The sequence below is a fragment of the Eptatretus burgeri genome, chromosome 9 (assembly GCF_056783735.1).
Source record: "Eptatretus burgeri isolate ZD-2024b chromosome 9, Ebu_testis_v1, whole genome shotgun sequence".
Lineage (NCBI taxonomy): Eukaryota > Metazoa > Chordata > Myxini > Myxiniformes > Myxinidae > Eptatretus > Eptatretus burgeri.
This window is the reverse complement of record NC_140969.1, coordinates 82,526,353-82,553,347: the sequence shown is the minus strand read 5'-3', so window position 1 is coordinate 82,553,347 and position 26,995 is coordinate 82,526,353. Positions and strand designations below refer to the sequence as shown.

Here is a 26,995-nt window from a genome sequence, read left to right as displayed (position 1 = left end):
ATCAGTCCCACTGGCTCACGCGTTCGGCATGACAGAGACCTGAGACTATGCGGCAGCTGCTTGATTCCATCAAGTACAATGACTTCAACTGGCACATCTGCGGAGACTTGAAAGTGGTGGCGCTGTTGTTCGGGCTGCAGTCAGGCTACACGAAATACATGTGCTTCCTTTGTCTCTGGGATAGCAGAGACGACAAGAATCACTGGACGAAGAAAGATTGGGAAGAGCGAAAGAGCATGTACCTGAGTCGGCACAACGTGAAGCATGTCGCCCTTTGTCGACCCAGCCAAGGTTTTCCTTCCACCACTCCACATAAAGCTCGGCTTGATGAAAAGTTTTGTACGGGCAATGGATCTGAATGGGCGTGGGTTTTTTCCTCAAGGAAAAGTTTGGCAACACCTTGTCGGAGGCCAAGATCAAGGCTGGTGTCTTTGTTGGACCGCAAATCCGACCAGATTATGAAGGACGAAACTTTTCCGACAACTCTAAACCCCAAAGAGCTGGCAGCGTGGAGGAGCTTCAAAGCTGTGACGGACAACTTCTTGGGAACGGCGCGCGGACAACTATGAAGAAATAGTGCAGCAGCTGCTGGAGTCCTTCAGGAAACTTGGCTCCAGGATGTCCCTGAAAATCCATTTCCTACACCAGCACCTGAACTTCTTCCCTGACAACTTGGGAGCAGTCTCGGACGAGCAGGGCGAGCGATTCCACCAAGAGATTTCACTCATGGAGACGCGTTACCAAGGCGGCACAACCCGAACATGATGGGCGATTTCTGCTGGTTCCTGCATCGTGAAACTGACACAGAGCAGCACAAACGCAAAGCCAAATGCCTAAAGCATTTTTAATTACATTCTAGTGGAGTTTTTCTGTAATTTCTATGATTTTGAAGCATTCATGATGAAATAAATGAATAAATGAATTTTTGTAAATTTCATTGAAATCCTGACTTCTAGGCAATGGGAATATTTCTGTTACTGAAAATCCTGACGTGATACAGCAAAACGGTTATGATTTTTGAAATCAGCGTACCCAAATTAGTCTAAATCACTTTACACATCTCCAGTAAAAATTTTTTGTTGTTCAGTGTTATCAGTATTTTAGTCGATATGTTGGCTGCTTTTAGAGCACCCTTATTCTGGACATTTCCATCTGTCTGTCTGTCCGTGAAACTTTGGTCAAACCTAGGGGCTAAACCACTCAACCGATTCTAATGAAATTTGGTAGGTAGGACCAATATTTCTGGGAATCGTGTGCTTTCGAATATGGGACCCCGGGCCCTAGCAACGGCCCTTTAAAGTTGTCAAAAAATCAAAAAAAATTCGAAGCTTAGAGTTCTGTGCGCAATCTATCTCGCTCCCTTCATGCCAATTTGCAGCCCGAACAAAAAACATTTGTAGGAGGAGATAGGTTTTGGGTGAGTACATGTCGAACATTTCAGAAACGGTTAATTGCGAATATCTCCAAGAGAAAAGGTCTGATTTTGATGAAACTTGGGTGAAATGTGTACAATGTGGCTGGCATGTACACAAAAATGAATGGTTGCTATGCACACCTCCGTTGCTTAGCAACGGCTAAAATACTTTATCGTACATCGTACACTTATTGTGGACTGTACAAAAAAAATCAATATCTCCGAAACCGGACGTCCGAGGGACCTGTTTTTTTTTGTGCCCAAGGAGAATGTCTTACAGCATCATATAAAAAATAAAATCTTCAGCGAATCGATAAATGGAATTACCAGGGCTGCCATTTGTTAGTCTCTTTGGAAACATGCCTGAAATTTCACAATGCAGGTTTCTGGGCACAAACTGAGAGGGCTGTGATGATCATATTTATTGTGCTAAATTGATTGATAGCATAAACATGAATATCGGCTAGTCGCGTCGGCCAGCTTTCCATCTAGAGCGAGCAGCTATGTCGCCTTCCGGCTTGTTTGTCTGTCTGTCTGTCTGTCTGTCTGTCTGTCTGTCTGTCTGTCTGTCTGTCTGTCTGTCTGTCTGTCTGTCTGTCTGTCTGTCTGTCTGTCCCTCTGTCTGTCTGTCCCTCTGTTCGGTCCAGTGCTCCGTTAATACAATGACGATTTCGATGAAACCTGGTTGGTAGGTTCATACCATGACCTAGTTGTGTGCAAATGAGAACCGTTGCTATGGACACCACCGTTGCTTAGCAACAGGACTTTGAAATTTTTGGAAAATCATAAAAAATTAATTTTTCCGAAAATCAAAAATCGGGCCACGAGCAACTGTGGGCAGTACATTCAGCCATATTGTCAAAAATTTCCAGCCGGATCCTATGAAAACTTTCAGAGAAGATAGACTTTGAATGAACCCTGGTCGAAAACAATAAAAAAACGAAGTTCGTTTTATCTCGGAGAATATGAGTCAGATATACATGAAACTGGTATGGTAGGTTCATGGTATGTCCTAGTTATGTGTGAGAAAGAACCGTTGCTGTGGACCCCTCCGTTGCCTAGCAACGGCCGAAAAACCACAATGTGGGGGTATTTTAACGAAAAAACAATCTGCAGCATTAACCCTTGAAGCTAGAATCATGAATTTTCTTGTGCTTAATCCTGAGGTCATTCCCCATCGAACGGGCCCATCGCGTCAGGTTCTATTGGGGAGTCAACTACCCATATCCGCCTACCGGCTTGTTGGGATTCACTAGATATCCGTTATTGTCGGGTTTTGTGTGTGTGTGTGTGTGTGTGTGTGTGTGTGTGTGTGTGTGTGTGTGTGTGTGTGTGTGTGTGTGTGTGTGTGTGTGTGTGTGTGTGTGTGTGTGTGTGTGTGTGTGTGTGTGTGTCTCTGCAACGCGAGACTCCACAGCACAAACCAGCAAACCGATTTTGATGAAACTTGGCGAACAGGTGCCATATGGGCTGGGAGTGTGCGCGTTTGAGTTTCGTTGCTAAGCAACCACCTGTTGCTATGCAGCGGCCGAAAAACTGCGTTTTAAGAACCCAAATGGTAACTGACGTAGCGCGGCTTCTATGATAGTTAGAGCGACCGGACCAACTCCTGCCTATTCCTTGCATCCTCATCTAGTTATCGCGACAGCATAACGTTCCTCTATCTCTCATAGTTTCCGAATGGCAGCCCTCCGAATGTGGAAAGGTGGTGAACCAGGGAATATGTTAAGTGACCTTGACCTCTGAAACCGTCGACGGCGGAACGTTCAAATTCGGTGTATGGATAGAGTTTAATAACTACTACAAAATTGAACTGCAGCATTTTTCCAGATTCGATCACCAAGGGTGTCGGGGCTGAAATAAGCAAAATTCGAAAAAATACTTTTTCTCGACCTACGTTCACTATTTTCAGTACTTGTCCTACAGTTTTGAATGTGGAGAAACGAGACTTCGGAATTAAACACTTCGAGATATTTAGAAATTTTACTCGAGCCGATTTTTGATTTAGGTTTTATTTTTCAAAGGGTAGTCCTGTGTAGAGTGCCAGTTGGCAAAATACGCAATAGGAAAAATCTTGCCAGGCAGAGGAAAAATTGTATGTGAACCAATACGTCTTGGCAATGAATCTTCGTCGGTGGATCGGTCAGAATGAAAAGCATAGTATCCAGCGCTTCGATCCTAGCGGATGCCTCGTCGCCTACTGGTTTGTTTGATAATTTATTATTATTTTTATTATTTTTTGGGATAGGAGAATTATTTAATCATTAAAGTTATTCTTCACCATTGAGTGATGGGTCCAAAAACGATATACAGTCAACCCCCGCTTCATCGCGGTTCACCTATCGCGCCCCCGGTTCATCGTGGGTTTTCCCTTGGAACGTAACTAATTTTTTCTGTGGATTCCCTCGGTACATCGCGGTAATAATATATAAAATATAACCTATTTAAGCAATAAATTATAACACGTGGTGCTCAAAAGTATCTTCATAATAAAACAAACAAAGAAAAATTGTGTTTGTCGACAGAGCGCGCGATTCATTTCTCCTTGGCGCTGATTGGCTGCTTCCCACGAGGCGCACTCTCGCTGTCTTGAGTGTTTCGCTTGTGAACGACACAGATATTTTGTACGTTTTTTTTCTCCAAGCCCTACGATGCCGCCCAAAGGAAAAACGTTTGCCGCGGTTGGGCGCCATTACGGTTTGAATGAATCGACCATACGCTACATCAAGAAGGACGAAGCCAACATCAGCGCTTTACATTCGCAACGCGCTGCAGCACCTCATGGAGGCCATGGATTCCGACGACAATTTTTCTCTGAGGGCGTATTGGCGTGATTTCACGATAGCAACGTGTCTCCAAATAATTCAGAAGGCTCTACAGGAAATGAAAAAAGAATCCTTAAACGCCTGTTGGAAGAAGCTGTGGCCAGAATGCGTCCACGAATACAAGGCCTTTTCTCCAGAGGATATTCACCATTCGGCAATCGATAAGGCGGTCATGCTGGCGAAGATTCTAGGAGGAGGATTCAACGACATGACGCACGACGAAGTGAATGACCTCATCGAAACCAACTCTGACCCATTAACGGACGAGGATTTGGCTGAGCTTACGAAGTCTGCATGCGAGGAGGAGGAGGAGGAGGAGGAGGAGGAGGAGGAACAATCTGATCCATCGCAGGAGCACGACGACGAAGGCCTCTCACTTGAATGCTTCGCAACAATGGCGAAAACGGCCAAAGAATTGCAGGGGATGGCTGAAGCATGGGATCCCTCTATGGTTCGGGTGTTGCAATTCAAGAACGCTATTGATGGCGCAATGGAAACCTATAAAACTCTCCTCACCACCATGAAGAAACAACGCCAGCAACTGCCCATCACAATGTTTTTGCAACGTTACTGAGTTTACAGGAAGCATTTTTATGCTTCAAATGTTTTCTTTATGTGTTTAATTGAGATTAAAATGTGTTTAAAACGTGTTTTGTGGAGGCGTCCATTCATCGCGGATTTTCACTTACCGCGGTAGGGTTTGGAACGTAACCTCCGCGAGAAACGGGGCTTACTGTAGTACTGTATAGCATGAGATTTCAAAAATGTATTGGGCCCGATATGTTCTCGTGGATCAGGCATGACGTGTCGGAGGTATGCGCTCTACCGAGTGCCCTTCTAGTTTTGTTTGGTTTCGTATTGTTCAAGGCTTGACACTGCCTATCCTCTGATAGAAAGTGTGAAAATTCTGTCTCCTTGTTCCTCGTTTTGTTTCCTTCTTCCCCGGTATCTTTCTTCTACCTCCTCAACATTATCTTACTTCCTTTGCTCATCTCAAAAAATAAATAATAAATCAACATACAAACTTTACTTTTCATTCCATAGTGATTCTGATATCTATTTGAATTTCCTTATGCTTCTGGTTCTCCATTTTCCCCTACCCCCCTCTTTTCTCAATGCAGTATATCTCCAAACTGAATCTACATTATATAAATTCTTCTTCCTCCTTTAAAAGCAGTTAGAATTGATTTGAGAATGCTTTTTGTCCCTTGTATTTCCTCCAGAAATGTTACACATGTTTTCCTTCAACACCACGATATATATATATATATATATATAATATATATATTTCTTCACAAGGATTATTTTTCAGAGGCGTTTGGCCACTTGGCGATTGGTCTACCAACCACCCCCCCCCCCCCGCACGGACAGCGCAGTGTTTCTCTGTGCATTCAACAAGGATCTTACCTGTAACTCACTCGTGATCACTCCTGCACATCGGCTTGGAGGAATTTTGGCCCATTCCTCCTCATAGAACTGCCTCAATTCTGAGATATTTGTGGGCTTTCTTGCATGAGCTGCTCGCTTCAGGTTCTGCTACAACATTTCAATTGGGTTAAGGTCTGGACTTTAGCTTAGCCATTCCAAAACACAAAATCTCTTCTGCTTCAGTTATTTTGTTGTAGATTTACTTGTGCGTTTCTGATTGTTGTTTTGCTGCATGACCCACTTTCTGTGAAACTTCAGCTCACAGATGGATGCCCTGACATTTTACTGGAGAATTTGCTGATACAATCCAGAATTCATGGTTCTGACAATGATGGCAAGTTGTCTGGGTCCTGGGGCAGAAAAGCAGCCCCAAACTGTGATGCTCCCACCACCATGCTCCATGGTTGGGATGAGGTTCCTATGTTGGAATGCAGTGTTTGGTTTTCATCAAACATAACGTTTCTCATTAAAGCCAAAAAGTTCCACTTTCGACTCATCTGTCCACAGAACATTTTACCAATAGCCTTCTGGATCATCCAGGTGGTCTTTGGCAAATTTGAGATGGCAGCAATGTTCTTCGAGAGTGGTGTTTTCCTTATTTGCTATCCTCCCATGCATACCATTTTTGTTCAGTGTTTTCCTGGTGGTGGACTCATGAACACTGACATTAGCCAATGCAAGAGAGGCCTGCAGATCCTTAGATGTTACCCTGGACTTCTTTGTGACCTCATGGATAATTGTATGCCTTGCTCTTCGAGTGATTTTCGTTGGACGACCGCTCCTGGCAAGAGTAACAATGGTGTTGAATTTTCTCAATTTGTACATTATCTACCTGACAGTGGATTGGTGGAGCTCAACATCTTTAGAAATGATTTTGTAACTCTTTTCAGACCGAAGAGCATCGACAACACTTTTTTCCGAGGTCCTCAGAAATCTCTAGATCGGGGAATGAGATGCTTCCACAAACCTGTGTCGTGAAGACCAGATTCTGATGGTGATGAACAAATGTTGTTCATATAGGGCAGGGCCACCCAAGCTCACTCCTGATTGTCATCACATTGATTGAAACACCTGACCAATTACCCCCTTAATCAAGCTGATTACCCGAGAGCAGTGGTTCTTAACCTTTTTGGCCCCACGACCCCATCAGACATTCTTGGTCAGTACCGTGACCCCCGAAACAAAAATTGAAAAAAAAACAGCCCGATTGATTAAAACATCATTGACTGAGTATTGGCAGACATGTTTTAATAAATCGGGCTGTTTTTGTTGACTCAATTGATTGACTCAATGGGATGGCTGAAATTGCTTCTCAGCCATCTGGCGATCAAAACGAGGACGAATGCTCGACAGGCAGCAACTCATGTCAGTGTCGATCACAAGCCTATTGCGTGCCTTCGTTTTCAAAGTTACCATGGTTGAAAATCCAGCCTCACAACGATATGTTGAGGGGGACTGGACCAATAGGGTCAGGGCCCTCTTCGAAAGAACAGGACAGACCTTCGCTTTCAGCCAAAACGTGGCGACCTCTTGTTCCATGAAGTCGCTCTTGAGCTGCGCATCTTCACAAATTCAGTAAAATTCAACTTTCGCAGCCACGTCAGTGTCGCTGATGGCATCGTCTTCAATGGAAAAGGGTCGTACGATCCACTCATCACGAGAGCGGTCGTCCAGTCTGGGGAAGTAACGTTTGATGGTTTCACTAATTGCCAGAAGATGGGTTGAGATCTCCTCGTGGAAGTAGCATTCAGCATCTGGCGTAGCATCCAGGAGAGTCGTCATCTCAGGGAAGATAGTCGTGTCACCGTCCTGGACTCTTCTCTGGTAAAGGTGAATCTTCCTCCTGAACGCTGCCACTTTGTCACAAGCGGTGTGTAGCATTGGGAGGTTTCCTTGAAGTGACAGATTCAAGGAATTCACCTCGGCGAATAAGTCAGCCAAGTAAGCAACCTTCATCAGGAACGTTCATCCTGCATCTTTTCATGAAGCTGATTCTCCTTCTCGGTACACCCTCTCTCCAAGAACAGCGCTATTTCCTCTCGAAGTTGAATCACACGATTGAGAACTTTACCACACGAAAACCAGCGCACCTCTGTGTGGAATATCAGAACAGTGAAATCAGCGACCATTTGTTCACACATCGTTTTAAAGATTCTTGAGTTTGTTGCGCTCCCTCGGATGTGGTTTACAATCTTCACCACATCTGAAATAACTTCTCGAAGACCAGGAGGGAGAGTCTTCATCGCTAAAGCATGGCGATATATCGTGCAGTGGGTGAAGGAGACATGGGGAGCGACATCCTTCACGAAGGCTTTCAATCCGGATCTGCATCCGACCATGGAAGGTGCCCCATCAGTACACACCCCGACAAGTTGTCCCAGCAAAGTTCATGTTTGATGAGGAAGGCTTCCAGCATTCTGAACACATTTTCTCCCCGAGTGGTAGTGTGGCCAATGGCTCCGAGAACAGTTACTCCTCCTTCATGGCTTCTCCGTCGAGGTAACGAACGTAGACTAGCAGTTGGGAACATGAGGCAACATCTGTTGACTCGTCCAGTTGCAGTGAACACACCGGACTGCTCTTCACAGCGCTCACTACTTGCAGCAGAATATCATGACTCGTATCCGAGATTCGACTTTTGACTTTGTCATTCGAAAGGGAAATCTGCCTGAACTTGTTTGACTGCCGTTCCCCCAGCACCAACTTCGCTGCTTTGAGAAGGCATGGCTTGTTAAGCTCTTCACTGATGGTGTGAGGTTTCTTAGTCCTTCTTTTATGTTATGTATGACCCCTTCATGACCCCCGGAAAAACCCCAAACGACCCCTAGGTTAAGAATCTAGGCCCTGGAGGTTCACATACTTTTTCCGACAAAGAAATTGAATGGTGGATTATTTTGCTCAACAAATAAATGAAAAGGTAGTTTTTTGTTTTTTTTTTGGTGTGTTATTTGTTTAATCGGGTTCTCTTTATTATTGGGACTGAAGATGAAGATCTGATCACATTTATGCAGAAACACAGAAAATCTAAAGGGTTCACAAACTTTTTCTCACCACTGGATCTAATACAAATGCAATGCATATTTATCCCCATGTAGTCCAATACTCTTGAACAGATTCTGAAGAAACTAGAAAGGCATTCTGTAGAGAGAATACCTCCACCAGGCTGAACAGTTTACGTTTTGTATCACACTGATAGGCCACAACTGTATCTGGACCTGAACCAAAATGTAATCGGCTTGTTCTCTTCACCGAACCAACTTATCCACCTAGTTTTGTAATAATCCGTCCATCTTTTTGAAGTATCATGCTTGTATCTCATTTTTGGCTCTATCTCTCAATGGTGAAGAATCATTTTAAATATTCTTGATTCCATGTAAAAAAAAAATTGAGTATCTGAATGCGGATCCAGATCTTCACCAAAATCTAAATTCGTCCTTGTCACACACCCAACCTGTCCACCAAATTTCGTCTGAATCGGTCCATAATTTGAGATATCCTGCTCACAGACAGACGGGTGAAAACACAACCTCCGTTCAACTTTGGTGGAGGAGGTATAAACTATGGTTGTACTAAAGATTAATTATTCCCCGAGTTGCCAGAATCGCAACACTGTTTGGCAGTCTGTCATTCTCATGTCCACCTTACAAGCTTCACAAGACTTTGCACATGAATCACGTTTATTTATTTATTTATTTATTACCCTCGCCAGAGGAGAGGGTATTGCATTTGGGTCTGTTTGTTTGTTTGTCCACACAAATTTAGTGTTTTTCTCCAATAGTTTGTGGGATTGAGAATTTTTTAACCATAGTGGCGACTACTCATGTGTAATGTTTTAATGATAATTATGACATCATAGGTCACTTGGTGTGGTAGCTATGTTGGGAAAACTTTGGACCTCTATCTCTGAAACTGCACCAACCTCTCTCTATTGAATGCATCCTGTGGCTGCTGGTTGCATCATTGGTTGGGACGCGCCTATGCCGCTGATGCAGTGTCCCCCTTACCAGTACACTGGTACTCATTTTGCCGACCTCGGAAGGATGACGGGCTGAGTCAACCTCCTGGTGTATTTTAATTCAGCGGCCAACGGGGCTTGAACTCAGGACCCTAGGATCCCAAGCCACCACCCTAACCACTAACCCAACACCAGGCTTACTGCACCAATGAAAAAAAATTAAACTTGGCATACGGCAAGTACTCCTCATGGAGAAATATGTATTTTTTAATGACATCGTAGGTGCCTTCGTTTTGACGTCATGATTGCATATGTACAACACTACATCTGTTCAGTATGAAAATGTTAGAGGGTCATCTAAAGACAAATAGGTCCACAGAAAAACAATTCATGATGTCATTGGTCATGTTATTCGGCAGCCATATTGTTTTTTTTTAATTTTTTTTATAAACTTTCAAAAATGTTCTCTGAAATGGCTGAACAGATTGAGGAAAAACCTTAAATGTATGTCTGCCTATCCATGAGGAACAAAATGGTCACACAAGACATCATAGGTCACATGGTTTGGCAGCCATATTGGATTTACCCTGAACCTATAAAAAATTATTCTCCAGAACGGCTGGATAGATCGAGGGTAAACTTCACACAAATGTTTCCCAAGCCTTGGGGATACCAGGGTACTCACAAATAATTGATGTCACATGGTCTGGCAGCCATATTGGATTGAGTGAAAATCTTTAAAAAAAATTATTTCTCTTCAGCCACTTCGTCGATCGACATGAAACTTTGCAATTATGATCTAGTCGTGATGGGAATATATTGTTACTAATTTGGGAATTCGATTGCACACAACATTCAGGTTCTTTTAGTCAGCTATGTCTAAGTTCTTGTTCCCTAGATAGCTCACCTTCATTGTTTAAATGTTCAGAAATGCATTAGATGCGCTGCGGATCGATTTAATAGTTAGGGAACGAAACAATGGAGACGTCCCTCCCCCCTCTTCTGCGAAGAGGAAGAAGAACCCTGCCGTCCCGTGACTCATGATGTCAACAACTCCCTCCCACCCGTGGTTGAGCAGGGGATGGAGCATGAGGGCATGAGGAATGAGTCATGAGTCACGCCGGGAGTGGGGGAAGGGTGGGAGAAGGATAAGAGGAGATCTTTTCTTTGTTCGTGTCCGAAGCTGAGTAGTAAGCTTTTTGCTTCGGCAGAGAGTAGTCGCTCAGCAGACCTTCGGGTCTTGTTTGGCTTGGGTTAGGGTTGAGGCCTTCGGAAGCTTTTTGCTTCGGCTGGCTCAGTGAGCTTCGGCTGCGGCCTGGCTCGGGAGGAGGCTTTTTGCTTTGGTGGTTCAGTGGGCCTTTGGTTTCGGTTTGGCTCGGGAGAGCTTTTTGCTTCGAGCTGCTTTGTTTTGGAAGAGAGCTGAGCTGGTCGCTCGGCTTGAGCTGCGAGTGGTGGCTTCTTCTTCTTGGTTCGTGGAGCTCTTTGTTCTCCATTTTGGTTCCCGGCTTGGTGCGACTCATCGACCTCTTCTGGGAGGTGGTTCCTCGGGGAAGCGACGCATCGACGGGAAGGATCGGTGCCTCGTCTCACCAGCACGTGTTGAGAAGCTCGGGAGGATTCGTGAGAGCTCGGGAAGGATCGCGGCTCACGGCGATTGGATCTAGCTCGCTCTCGCTGGAGCCCGGGTCCGAACAATTTGAAGACCACATGAGGTGGAGAGGTTCAAGATAGGTTCTGGGTTTCAGCTCACCTGTCCTCCGAGCTGGAGCTCGTTATTAAAGGCCTCTGCCACCATTTCTTGGGTGTGTGTGTGCGTACGTGTGTCCGTGGTCCCGTCTAATAAGTAGGAAATTGTTAAGTGCTTTGTGTGCTGTAAATGTTTGCATCGCTTTTCGTATAGACGGTTATAGTTATTTTGTCGTGCTTTTGTTGCTTGTATAATTGCATACGTGTTTTGCCTTGTTTAATTGCATACGTGCTTTATTATAATGTCCTTGTGTGAATGTAAACCTGTTCGTTGCGTCCTCTTCCCTTAATTGAGCTGCCATCTTGCACTCGGAATATAGTTGGTTTTTAAATAGCCGGTAAAGTGATCGGGTCCAACGGGACTGCGCGATAATACCCCGCTCGGTTATCCCAAAAGGAAGCGAGCTGCTTAAGCGGCTCGTTTCCAAGCGGTCCCGTTGAGGTGCAATCTCTCGGTAACCTACCCACGCGAATAATTAGGTAAATCGAAGATTTGGCGATCGGACCCTGTAGCGCGGGTAGAGTGCGGACAGGGTTGTGGTGTGGTTACAAACACACCCGTGGCTGGTTTCCGGCGTTGATCCGGAAAGCCGCGACTGGATTGTCCGTTCGGTGGGTGAAGCGACCGCTATTGGTTAGACGCTGTCGTTCGCACGCCGACGGGCGGGAAATCTACAATATGTTTTCAATTTCAATCTTTTTGGACACACGGTCAGGCAGTCAGGATTATTTAATTTTTTTGAATGTGGGTTCCTTTTTGTTTTATTTTATTTTGAATAAGGCTCACTTGTCTGCACCCGCATGGGTTTGAGGGTAGAGGAGTAGCAGCTGAAACCCGAATCCTATTCAGGTTCCTCCTGATGATTCTGTCTTTGCTTTTTGCTTGTTCGGATTCGTTCTGATGACTCCAATGCAGTGCTGTACCAATTTGGTCTTCCATTTGATTTGAATTAAATTTTTAAAATCCCATTCTGAATTCAATTGAATAATAATAATAAACGTCATGGGTGAGGGTCAGGTGTCCAATCAAAGCAGGGTTGCATCAAAACAAGATGGCTTGGTACCTGGTCATCACTGCCAGCAGTTACGTAGTTGTGTCGATTAATTACGTACACACCAGTACAAACAGCAGCATTGTAGCAGGCCAAGATAGAGGTAGACTTGGACAAAGGGTGTGGAGAGGAGAGGGGGTGTGAGGTGGACAAGATGGATACAGAAGGGAACTCGGGAGAGAAAACTAGAAATTTGGAAGGAGGAGGGACTGGGGTTGGTGGGGGAAGAAAAGATCATGTTTATGGATGGGGCATGACCTGAGATTGTGGTGAACAGCTGTCTTGAAGACCTGGAGGGCAGAATGAGATTGAAGAGGATTTGGAAGTTGTTTCCGCAGGTGGGAAAAAGAGGAATGAATGAGTGGAGGTGAGCAGTGATCCTGGATTTAGGTTTCACCATAAGGGGGTTGATGGTGGACCATGTGTGCCATATAGGAGCCTGGGGGGTTGGGGGGGGGGGGCGACAAAGCGCGGAAAGAGGAGAGGCTCTAGCACCAGAAAGGAGGTGGTAGAAGACAGATCAACGACCTTTCTACGATGGTGAAGTGATGGGCCCATCGACTCAGCTTAATCGTGGGACATTCCCATAATCTTGAAAGCCTTGGTTTCCATGGCGTCAAGTTGGGCAATATGTGAGGCAAGGTTGCCAGCCCAGAGGGGAGAGTAGTGGGGCAACTTAGCATAACAATTGCACATTTTGTGAGGAAAGCACCAAATTTGGCACACTAGTAGCCTAACATATTATGAACAGATTTGGATATTGGGCCATCTCAAATTCAGCCGCTGATGGCTGTGGCAGCCATTTTCCACTGACATCAAAAATTTTGAGATGGCCCAATATCCAAATCTGTTCATAATATGATAGGCTACTAGTGTGCCAAATTTGGTGCTTTCCTCACAAAATGCACAATTGTTATGCTATATTTAGCTAAGTTGCCCCACTAGAGCAGTACTCCATGATGCGGATGAAGGCCTCATAGGTGAATAGAAGTTCTCGTGTGTCAAGGAAGGACTTTGGCCAACCAAAAATTCACAGTTGGAGGCCAAATTTGAAATGTAGTTTGCCCAATAAAGATCATGGCTCATGGTGAGACCCAGGAGTTTGACTGAAATTTCTCAAGAGGATTGTTAAGTAAGTTAGTGGGGGTGGGCATTGTCAGACAGTCCTTTTGGAGAGACAGAGACAGACTGACTTTTGTATCTTTTTGTTATAACAAGCTCAAATGAGCTAAGAACCTCATCCTCTTAATGATGACGTCATAAAAATGAATATAACGTCATTGTGATGTATCACATTTGCGATAAATTATCTGTGCTAATGCCCGGCTTGATTCCCACAAACAAAATTCAAACAGCTTGCCTAGTTTCGGAGATAATGGTATAGGCGATTTCCATTAGCAGCGATATTATGACGTCAACTTTTTTTCTAGGAAGAATTTCCAAAATCGGAGAGGGTTACTGCCTGCGCGTGGGCTTTCTGCATGTACATGGCAAGTTTCACGAAGATCCGATGAAAACTCTGGGTTGTGAAACAAAAAATGACAAAAAATAGGAATGACGTCATAAAAATTGATATGACGTCATAGTGATTTATCATATGTGCGGTAATTAATCTCTGCTAATGCCCTGTTTGATTCCCGCAAACAGAATTCAAAAAGCTTGCCTAGTTTCGGAGAGAATTTTTTAGCCGTTTTCCATTAGCGGAGATATTTTGACGTCATAACTTTTTTTTCTCGGAGGAATTTTCAAAATCGGAGATGGTTACTGTCTGCGCAGAGTATTTTTACATATATATATATATATATATATATATATATATATATATATATATATATATATATATATATATATATGCCAAGTTTCAGGAAGTTTCCATGAAAACTGTAGGCTGTGAAACAAAAAAGTCCACAAGAAGAAGATGAAGAACAACAACGTGACTAAGACTTGGAGATCCTCCACGAGGATCTAAAAATAGAAAAGAAAGCCCCCAAATGGGAGTCACATTTTCATTTCAGAGAGAGAAAGAGAAAGAAAAAGGAAAAAAAACCAAGAAACAATTTCTGAAGAATATAAAGTTAATCGAGTGGATTATATACAAAATATTTCGCAAAAGGATAAACATTACTCTCTGACTTGACAAATAACTTCCTTTATACACCATTTTTGATTCAAACTGCAGTAGTCTTCCAGTTCCTGAAAAGAAAACAAAATCCAATTTAACATGATTTATAAAAGATTTTTGAACTAAAACAGAGCATCTTCCTCGTTAACTCTAACACCATCAAGTTTTCTTTTCCTTGATTTATATACAGCCATCTTTGCCTGAGCAAGCAGGAAATTGCCTAACACAGCATTGGAATTTTTGTATGGGATATCCAATCCATAAATGAACACACAAGTGTTAAAAATCAAACCAAACCTCACAAAACAATTCCGAAGTAAAATTAATAAAGGTGCCAACCGTTGGCATTCAACATAGATGTGAAAAAGGTTTTCAGACTTCTTACAAAAGGACATTCATCTACCAGAAGATTTGAAAAACGGTGTTACAAGTGATTAGAAGGAAAGGATCCAATGTACTCGTCTCCAATGGAGGTCAGCATGTCGTGGCGGTACAGGAGGGTTATAAAAACCTTCCCAGTTCAGAAAAAAGGGGGAGAACAAGGTAAGAGGTCTCTCCATCGAACCCTCTGCTGTGTTATTTGTCGTAAAAATTTTCACACAACCCAAATAGAGGTCTTTTTGTTTAGGAAGGCCATTGATGCCTACATCAATGGGGGTACAAGGAAGAGAACGAGCGAGAGAAAAAATGCATACAAGTTCAGGAAAGGTAGAAAGAGAAGGGATTAGGTTTGTATTTTTTGTCCATTGCTTTGCTGGTCTTGCTCCCAAGCAGGTACAAGCTGTGTATATTGTTACGAATCTGGAAGCCATTTGCACACAGACAGACAGCAGTCCCCATAGCTCAGTTATCTCGATAAGTATGTGTTATAGTGTCTAATGGGAATTACATGTGTGCGCTGCGAAGTTTCTTTATAGTTAGTTTTTTTTTTTTTTACAACAAATCCCCTTCACTTCTTCAAACCACCGACTCCATTGCCCACGTGTTTTCGGCTGAAGGCGTGGGCGGAGCCTCCATCTTGTCAGATCGAGGCTCCGCTCCAGGAAGGGCATGGAGCGTTTCCTCCAGCCAATGGGCGAAGGGCAAGCAGGGCCGAGACGCCCTGTCCAATCAGGAGGCTCATCTCAGGGCCGGCTCAGCCTTAGCCAGATGGAGTGTTCGGCCCGACCAATGAGGGGAGGCCACTAGTCGCCCAACAACCCCTCATCCAATCAGGAGGCGAGTGGGAGGAGAAGAAGTCGCTCGGACCTGGCAAGAAGAGTTGAGTGGTTGTGAGGATGAGTGTCCTGCAGTCATCGAAGCCGATTGCTTCTGGTCTGGTGCGGTGGCTTGGTCTCGGTCGTGGTCTGTGGTCCTTCGCGGTGGCTCCTCGTGGCGGTGGTGGCCGATGGTGGTGTGTGTGTGTATATATATATATATATATATATATATATATATATATATATATATGTATATGTATTTTTTTTAAAAATATATACAGGGTGCCCCAAAAAAATGTACTCACTCTTTAAATGATAATGAATGCGTTGTATTGACTTTGAAACAAGATTAATGGTTACATGGACAAATGGATAAATGCATGTTTACAAATGTTCAAACTGACGACCATCACGTTCCAAACACAGCCGATAACGCGGACCAATGGATTAATGTTGGAATGTAACTTTTCCAATTAATTCGCTTCAAAATGCGATGGGCGCTTGATTTTGGGATTCCTGTCTCACGAGCCATTTGCCGTACAGATTTCCGTGGGGATCGGTGGAGGGTTTCCAGCAATTGATTTTCCTTTGCGGGGGTGGTTGATGACCGTGGTCTTCCTGAACGCTTCTTATGGACGTCATGCACAGTTCCATCTGTTTCGAACTTATCTCGGATGCGAGCAATGGTGCGTCGCGTTGGTGGATCTTTGTGAAAATGTCTTCTAAATTGTCTTTGCACTTCCATGATGTTTTCGTGCTTCCAGTAGCACTTTATGATAAATTTTCTTTCTTCAAAACCTAGTCGTACTTCTGCCATTATAAGGGTCAATTTGATCTGAAAATAAATGAAAAATTCAATGAGTTATGAGGAGCCAAAATATGAGTACATTTTTTTGGGACACCCTGTATGTGTGTATGTATATATGTATATATATATATATATGTATATGTATATATATATATATATATATATATATATATATATATATATATATATATATATATATATATATATATATATATATATATATAGTATCTCACAAAAGTGAGTACGCCCTTTACAAAAATGTACATATTTTGTTGCAACTTTTTACTTAGATGTATTATAAACACAAGACTCAAATAAATGATAGAGTAGACATTCTGTCATACATGTCAGGCCCAAAACATTTATTCTGTGGAAACAATGTGGCATACTGGGCATATCTGTGAAAAGGGGGGGGGAGGGGGGGCAACAAAAGTGAGTACACCCTCTGTACTTTTTCACATTGAAGCGTTATTCTTTTCAGTATTTTGTATGTCCACCATTGTTTTTGAGCACAGCAACTATTCTACTCGGTATGGAGTTGACCAGTGTTCCACATGTCTTTGCTGGGATCCTGTTCCACTCCTCTACAATGACTTCTCAAAGTTGCATGATGTTGGACACCTTTCGTCCCTCAACCTTACATTTCAGGATGCCCCACAGGTGTTCTATTGGGTTTAGATCAGGTGACATGCTTGGCCACTCCAACACATTGACCTTCTACTTCTTCAGAAAGGCAGTTGTCTTCTTGGAACGATGCTTCCGATCGTTTTCGTGCTGAAATACAGCTCTTCTACCAAGTTTTCGCAAGGAGGGTAACATCTTCTCCTTCAGGATGTCACAGTACATCGTAGAATCAATGTTTCCCTCGATGAACTTGGGCTCTCCAGTACTGGCAACACTCATTCATCCCCAAACCATGACACTACCACCACCATGCTTGACAGTAGGGATAACGCACTTGTCTTGGTACTGTTCCCCAGGTCGCCGCCAAACACGCTGCACTACATCGGATCCAAACAAATTGATCTTCATTTCATCAGACCAGAGGACATGTTGCCAGTAGTCCAGGGGATTGGATTGATGTGCTTCAGCAAACTGTTTGCGAGCTTTCTTGTGGCTCTGCTTCAGGAGAGGCTTACGCCTTGGATGACGCCCATGCAACCCGATACGATAGAGTGTGCGACATATGGTTTGCGCACTAACTGACTGGCCAGAAGCTGTAGAAATCTCTTCAGCAATCTTGGCGGCACTTTGTCGTCTGTCTTGGAGGACTAGATTCTGAATTTGGCGAACATTAGGTGCAGTCCTCTTTGCTGGTCTGCCCTGGCGAGTGCAACTCATTGTTGTATGCTTCTTGGAGAACCTCTGGATGACCTTGGCCACGGTGTTGGGGCTTACTTTCAAAGAAGCACTGGTCTTCTTGTATCCTTGGCCATCTTTATGTTGGGCAATAATTTGATCTTTGACATCCTTCGAGAGCTCTTTACCATGAGGATCCATGCTGCTTTCTCAATGGTGATTGATACAGTATTTCCTTTGCAATTATTTATTCAGCAAGCAGATAGACAATTACTGCATTGAGTACACTTCTTCACTTTTAACATACCAGGGAGGTTGCAGCTCTATGGGTATTGTGTGTATTGTTTGGAGCATATTTGTACCTTTAACACTGACTTAAATATGCAGAAAATGATGAAAATAGAAGCTGTTTTACCATGCTTGACTTGCTTCTTGTGCAGACAATAGCAGGGGTGTACTCACTTTTGTTGCCTTCTCTTTCAGAAATATTCGTAATATGCCACATTGTTTTTATGGAATGGCAGTTTTGTGCCTGCATACATATTGCAGAATGTCTACTCTGTCATCAACTCTGAGGTTTTGCTTCCAGCACAAGTTTAAGCTTCCAGCTTAAAAAGTTACACTGAATTATTTACATATTTGTGAGGGGTGTACTCACTTTTGTGAGGTACTGTATATATATATATATATATATATATATATATATATATATATATATATATATATATATATATATATATATATATATATTTTTTTTTTTGTTAAAAAAAAAAAGATATATATTTTATATATATATTTTATATATATATATATATATATATATATATATATATATATTTTATATATATATGTATATATATATATATATATATATATATATATATATATATATATATATATATATATATATATATATATATATATATATATATATATATACACACACACACACACGAGTGCGGGCCCGTACGTGCAAAAAAAGAAAAACTTTCAATCCGCGAGCCAGAAACAACAACGACACAGGCCATTCCTTCGCTCTCGCGTGCCCGTACCTGCTTGCCCATAGGGGCATGGCCGTACGTGCTAAAACAAAAGAAGAACAGGAATTGTGACGTCAATCGTGACGTCATAGCACCGTGTCCTGTCATTGTTTTGGTAAATAAATGGCCATAACTTGGGAACCACTTGTCCGATTATTATCAATCCTTCAATAGGCACATCCACCGGGCCCCAGCAATATACCTGGCAAGTTTCAATGAGATCGTACCAGTGGTTGTCGAGATACAGCGGTCGCAGACACACAGAGATTGCTGGAATTGTAGATACTAGTGCGTGGCCTGCGAAGCGAGCAGTTCGTTCTTCATCCGTTTCAGCTGCACGACGCTTTGCCTCTCGTTCAGTGTTGACTAGATTCTGAATTTGGCGAACAGTACGTGCAGTCATCTTTGCTGGTCTGCCCTGGCGAGTGCAACACATTGTTGTACGCTTCTTGGAGAACCTCTGGATGACCATGGCCACGGTGTTGGGGCTTACTTTCAAAGAAGCACTGATCTTCTTGTATCCTTGGCCATCTTTATGTTGGGCAACGATTTGATCTTTGACATCTTTCGAGAGCTCTTTACCATGAGGAGCCATGCTGCTTTCTCAATGGCGATTGGTACAGTATTTCCTATGCAATTATTTATTCAGCAAGCAGATAGACAATTACTGCATTGAGTACACTTCTTCACTTTTAACATACCAGGGAGGTTGCAGCTCTATGGGTATTGTGTGTATTGTTTGGAGCATATTTGTACCTTTAACACTGACTTAAATATGCAGAAAATGATGAAAATGGAAGCTGTTTTACCATGCTTGACTTGCTTCTTGTGCAGACAATAGCAGGGGTGTACTCACTTTTGTTGCCTCCTCTTTCAGAAATATTCGTAATATGCCTCATTGTTTTTATGGAATGGCAGTTTTGTGCCTGCATACATATTGCAGAATGTCCACTCTGTCATCAACTCTGAGGTTTTGCTTCCAGCACAAGTTTAAGCTTCCAGCTTAAAAAGTTACACTGAATTATTTACATATTTGTGAGGGGTGTACTCACTTTTGTGAGGTACTGTGTATGTGTGTGTATATATATATATATATATATATATATATATATATATATATATATATATATATATATATATATATATATATATAGTATATTTATGATCAAAAAAAGAGATATATATATATATATATATATATATATATATATATATATATATATATATATATACACACACACACACGAGTGCGGGCCCGTACGTGCGTGGCCGTACGTGCAAAAAAAAAAAAACTTTCAATCCGTGAGCCAGAAACAAACACACAGGCCGTTCCTTCACTCTCGCGTGCCCGTACCTGCTTGCCCATAGGGGCATGGCCGTACGTGCTAAAACAAAAAAAGAACAGGAATTGTGACGTCAATCATGACGTCATAGCACCGTGTCCTGTCATTGTTTTGGTAAATAAATGGCCATAACTTGGGAACCACTTGTCCGATTATTATCAATCCTTCAATAGGCACATCCACAGGGCTCCAGCAATATACCTGGCAAGTTTCAATGAGATCGGACCAGTGGTTGTCGAGATACAGCGGTCGCAGACACACAGAGATTGCTGGAATTGTAGATACTAGTGCGTGGCCTGCGAAGCGAGCAGTTCGTTCTTCATCCGTTTCAGCTGCACGACGCCTTGCCTCTCATTCAGTGTTGACTGCCAAGCGAGCAGTTCGTTCTTCAACCGTTTCAGCTGCACGACGCCTTGTCACGTGAGTAGCGTCGTGTGTCAAGCGAGCAGCTCGTGCTTTGTTAGAGTCCATTGCACGTACAAGATGCGCAGCTTCGTTCCTTCGCTCTCGTAAACGACGACTGGATTGGGTCATTGTTTCAATTAGATCGGACCAACTGTCTCATAAATGGCCATAACTTTGGAAACACTTATGAAACAGCTGAAACGGATGAAGAAGAACGATATCAAACCTTGAAAAGGCACACACTCAGGTCCCCAGCATCAATTGTGACGTCATATCAAACGAAGAAGAAGAATTGTGACGTCAATTGTGATGCGTGCAAAAAAATTAAAAAAGAGCAAGAATTGTGACGTCAATCGTGACATCATAGCACCGTGTCCTGTCATTGGCTTGGTAAATGAATGGCCATAACTTGGGAACCACTTCTTCGATTAATATCAAACCTTGAAAAGGCACATCCACAGGACCCCAGCAATATACCTGGCAAGTTTCAATGAGATCGGACCAGTGGTTGTCGAGAAACAGCGGTCGCAGACACACAGACACAGCCAGACAGGCGCGCGCACACACACACACACACACACACACACACACACACACACACACACACACGCACACACACACACACACACACACACACGCACACACACACACACACACACACACACACACACACACACACACACACACACTGCTGGAATTATAGATACTAGTACATGCCCGTAAAAAAACAATAACAATAATTTTAAAATTTTTAATGAATAAATATTCAAACCGCGAGCAACAAACAACAACCACACAGGCTGTTTCTTCGCTCTCGTGTGCCCGTACGTGCGTGGCCTGGAAGTTCGCATATTATTCGCAGTTATGGTTATTCGCAATTTAGTTTTAATACCCAATTATTCAATTAGCGCCAACGTATTTTACCTTTTCGCAATGTCGTGGCAAGGAAAAACAAAAAGAGAAGAGAAGAGAGAAAAAAAAATACTTCCTGGTTCAGAGTATACCAGCACTCTGATGTTACCGAAATTTATGCACCGTCTAATATGAAAACGATCATAACTTGGGCCATTGTGTTTATCTATAAATGCGCATAAAAAATCGAGAAATTATTAGAATACACGAAGTCATCATTATCCGGAAGCCCGTACGTTGTAACCCGTAATGGGTAACGCGGCTGAGGTTCCCTTCCCCATCGGCCACACCCACGCAACAACGTGTCTTGTCATTGGTTTGGTAAATAAATGGCCATAACTTCGGAAGCACTTGTCCTATTAATATCAAACCTTGAAAAGGCACATCCTCAGGTCCCCAGCAATATACCTGGCAAGTTTCAATTAGATCGGACCAGTGGTTGTCGAGAAACAGCGGTCACACACACACACACACACACACACACACACACACACACACACACACACACACACACACACACACACACACACACACACACACACACACACACACACACACACACACACACACACACACACATACATTGCTGGAAATATATATATATATATATATATATATATATATATATATATATATATATATATATATATATATACATATATATATATATATATATATATATATATATATATATGTATATATATACACACACATATTGAGGGAGAAAGAGAGATTTGTCAGGATTGAAAGACATATTCAAAGTATTTGACCAGCTTGTGAGTTATGTTTTCTATTTTTCAAAGTCTGAAGAGAGCGAAAAGACTGCAGCCTTCCTACTGAAGGATGAGGGATGACATGGCAAAGGGTGGGGTCATCAGCAAGTGGATAAAGGGGATTTTTTTCCCCAGTCAGTGAGATCATTTATGAAGAATCGGAATAGGACTGGGTCCAGAACACTGCCTTGGGGCACTCTGTCCTTTACAGGAAGAGGAGATGAAAGGATTCCCTTGAGTGTCTCACACTGGCTGCAAGAGTAGAGGAAGTCAGCCAATCAGTCAGTCAGCCATGTGTGGAGTTGGACTTGGATGCCATCGGCAGAGAGTTTGAAGAGCAAGGCAGGAAACCAGACTGTATGAAAAGCACCAGCTTTGTCCAGAGAGATATGTTGTTTAAAAATTTTCCACATTTTTATGGTGCATACCTTTGGGTACTGAAGTGTATTTTACATATTACGTCAGTAACGGGGTGGATTGGTGTTAATTATGTTTTATGTCAGGAGATCGTAAGCTAACTACTGAATGGTACGTGATGGCTTTCAAACGAGACTTGTGAAACTAATAAGGAAACCCAGGTACAGGAGGAGGCCTCTCGGCCCATCATGCCTGTGAACAAGGTCACATCTGCCCACCTGAAACTCAATCTGAACATGTTATCACTGGTTGTTGTGGTGTGGGTAGAAGGAGGGTGGTGGAGAGCTGAAGAGGAAACGGTAGAAATAGTAAGAGGAAAGATTGAGTAAGTGAATGAATATACATAATTACAGACAAGACAACACTATATACAAAATAATAAGTTTTATTCCTATTCCTCCAGGTGGAGATGACCGACGTGTGCTGCTCTGGCATGTGGAGAAGGCGGTGCAAGGTAGTGGACGTCCAGTGGTTATGTCTGGTCGCCATTTCTCAAATATATTTTGTCTTGCCTTCACCAGTGACAATCGGCAAATTTTCTCAGCAGGTATGCAGAATCTCCCCTCCCACCCACCCATCCCCCCTCCCCCAGCACAATTGTCCACCATCTCTTATTGTAGCTCTTTTATATCCCACGTTATTGAGATGGCACAAACGGCTTCTAATGGAACCTTGTGCTGTTTATTTTTTTCTCTCCAATGAGGTGCCTAACAAAGTGTTCTGTTGTGTGAAGAGAGTTGATTGGTTTTTGCCGATCAGCACTTTTCCATGTGTTTTCAGCTCAGAATTGTTTATTGTGTGTTGTCTCATGTATCATGCTCTTCATAGACTCGTTTCAGTTCTGCAGTAAAGCAATTTCTTGGATCAATGTTGCAGTCTTGGCTGAGTCACCACTCCCACACAGGATACTCGACTAAGTGTACAGGAATTTGGAATTTGTTCATAGTGCTGCCAATAACTTGCTTGCTCTTTGGAAAGGACACCGTAGGATCTTTAGCGTCCACCAAGTAATGCCGGAAGACAGGTACGGTCATGTCAGGTATGGGAGTATGCGCCGGAGCAGCGCAGACAGGACACCCGCTTCACGTCCAAACGAGGGACGTCACACGCATTATCATCGATGCTTCGCTATGCATGTGAAGCACTGGGATAAGAGTTTATTTGCTGGTTGGGATTAGAACCCAGGCTGGATAGCTCCAAGGTGAGTGTAGTAATTGCACTGGATTCAAATATATGAGGGCAAAAACCTGTGTGGTGTTGATAATTGAAAATGATGACCTGTTTTCGAGTTCATATGCTATATCTATTCTTCCAAACTAATTGTGTCTGAGTATGAAGTATTTTTTGGTTGTCTACATCAAATACATCTGTGATGGCGTGCATGTAAAAAAAAAAAAAAAGCAGTTGGTGATAACTTGGCCATTCAGCAAGGGAATAATGGGGAAAAACATTATAAATGTTATAATGTTGATTTTGGTTATTTGTGCACCCCCCATAATGCCAAATCATTGCTCCTGGATACAGTGCATACTTGTCCACCCTCCCTCCTCCACACACACACTCCACTACAATATATTTATTTTCAATATTATTGGATTGTATTAACTAATAGTTGTTTAACACCATGGTAGATGAGGTGTGGTGGCTGACGTTTTGAGTTTTGAGCATTTGCCTTTCAGAGAGCAAGGGAATATATATATATATATATATATATATATATATATATATATATATATATATATATATATATATATATATATATATATATATATATATATATATATATATACTGCTCTGAACAAGGGCTAATGCTTACATCAGCCGGGGGATAAACATACTGTTATCAACTTGTCCGTTTCTCGATAACATTTGTTGTTTATCTTGTCCGTTGACACATACTGAAGCTGGCCTTCATCGAAGAAACTTGTTCCTTTTTTTGGGAGGGGGGGGGGGATACAGATTTAAGGCTTGTGGCAAAGCTAGAACACTGAACAGATTCAGAGGTAACTGGACAAAAGTAACAGTAGAGAGAGGGGGGAGAAACACCACAGCAGAGTTGAAGGATGAAATAAAGGGAGACTTAGACAAACAATGTAAGTGGAGAAGAATGCATGAGGTGGAAAGGAAAGGATGCATGGGATGGAAAGGATGGATACAGAAGGAGAAGGAAAACTTGAAATTTGGTGGGAGGAGGGCTTGGGGTGGTGTGGGGGGTGGGGGGTAGGTGGTGGTTAATGAGGGTTGAAAATATCATGGTTTTGGATTGGGGATGATCTGAGATGGTGATGAACAGCTGTATTGAAGACCTGGATGGAAGAATGAGATTGAAGAGAATGTAGAAGTTGGTTCCACAGGTGGGTAAAAAGAGGAACGAATGAGTGAAGATGAGCAGTGATGGTAGACTGTGTGTGAGTGTGTGTGTGTGTGCGTGTGTGTGTGTGCGTGTGTGTGTGTGTGTGTGTGTGTGTGTGTGTGTGTGTGTGTGTGTGTGTGTGTGTGTGTGTAACAACACTGAACCTTACATGTAATAGGTAGCCAGGGAATAAATGAGTGAGGCTGATGCATCCTAGATGAGACATTTTGGTTAACTGCAATATCTAAGATGCTGCAGCCTTTGCCAGCCAATGGAAGGATAGATTGATTAGTGAGGTGAATACAAAGATATCTGTTGGAGGATGACTGTAAATATTCAATGCTATGACTGCAGGTTCAAATCTCAAATATGTTCTGTTTATTAATATCACTGTTATTCCAATAGAACATAAGGTAATTGATGTCTCTTAATGTCACTGTTTTGCATGTGATATACATACATGGGGGGGGGGGGGGGGTTGGGAACGGATTAAAACAAAAAATAGAGCAATCTGAGATTGCAGACCCTCCCCACGACTTGTTTTGTGTGGTGTTTGTGTCGTTTTGTGTGGTGTATTTTGTGTGACGTTTGTGTACTGGTGTTACGGAATTAATAATAGACATAAGAACTGCCACTTTATATCTGCTAACAGTGATGACCGGGTACCAAGACGTTCTGCTTTGATGCAATCCTGCTTTGATCGGACACTTGACCTGACCCTGACTCATGATGTTTATTATTATTCAGTTGAATTCGGAAAGGGATTAAAATAAATTCAATTCAGATCAAATGGAAGACCAAATCGGTATAGTCCTGCATTGGAGTAATCAAATCAGAAAGAACCTGAACAACCAAAAAGCAAAGATGAAGTCATCAGGAGGAACTTGGATAGGATTCACATTTCAGCTGCTACTCCTCTACCCTCAAACCGATCCAGGCACAGCTAAGTGAGCCTTATTCATAAAAAAGTAAAAAGAACCCAGATCAAAAAAAAAAAAATTATTTCTCTGGCTGCCAGACCATGCGTCTGATCAGGTTGAAATTTAAAATGTATATTCCCCATCACTACTACATCATAATTGTGAAGTTTCACATCGATTAATTAAGCGGTTCAAGACAAAAAAAAAATTTAAAAGTAAAAAGAACCCAGATCAAAAATAAAATTAAAAAAAATTCTCTGGCTGCCAGACCATGCGTCTAATCAGGTTGAAATTTAAAATGTATATTTCCCCATCACTACTACATCATAATTGTGAAGTTTCACCTTGATTAATTAAGCGGTTCAAGACAAAACAAAATTAAAAAGATTTTTGCTCAATCCAATGTGGCTGCCAGACCATTTGACATCAATTATTTGTGAATACCCTGGTATCCCCAAAGCTTGAACATTTGTGTGAAGTTTCCCCTCTATCTGTCCAACTTTTCTGGGGAGGGTTTTTATACGTTTTAGGGTGACCAGTGACGTCAAATGTGTGAACCTTTTGTTCCTCATGCATAGGCAGTCGTGTGTGTAAAGTAAAAAAATCACTTATTCTCCATGAGAAGTACTTGCCATATGTTAAGTTTCAATCTTAGCCTTTGTGTGTTTTCAGAAATACAGAGGGCCAAAGTTTTCTGTTTTTCCAACATGGCTGCCACACCATGTGACCTATTGTTGCAGAAATGGGCCCTTAGTGGGTTATTAAATATAGGATTAGCCCAGATCCCCCCTTAAATGCATGTTTAGCCAGGTTGTTTGGTAATCAGACATTACATGTGTGTCGGGAGGTGTAGCAGGCTGTCCAGTGTTCGTACAGTGGTGGTGTACCGAGAGGCGCCTTGCTTCTTTTTCCTTCCCTCCTAACTAGCCCCGCCCAGCGCTCTGAGAGTGTCGGTCGGCGAGACGTGTTGGCAGTCCATTGGTG

The 26,995-nt window shown here is 42.5% G+C and overlaps 1 protein-coding gene across 1 annotated transcript in view; it reads left to right on the top strand.

The window, feature by feature from the left end:
• The window catches only part of DCAF5 (DDB1 and CUL4 associated factor 5), an 86,902-nt gene that overhangs the window by 8,530 nt on the left and 51,377 nt on the right, over positions 1–26,995 (top strand). The window contains exon 2 of the mRNA XM_085895800.1: positions 23,142–23,285. Coding sequence (XP_085751926.1) covers positions 23,142–23,285 — 144 coding nt within the window. The remainder of the gene's footprint in view (positions 1–23,141; positions 23,286–26,995) is intronic.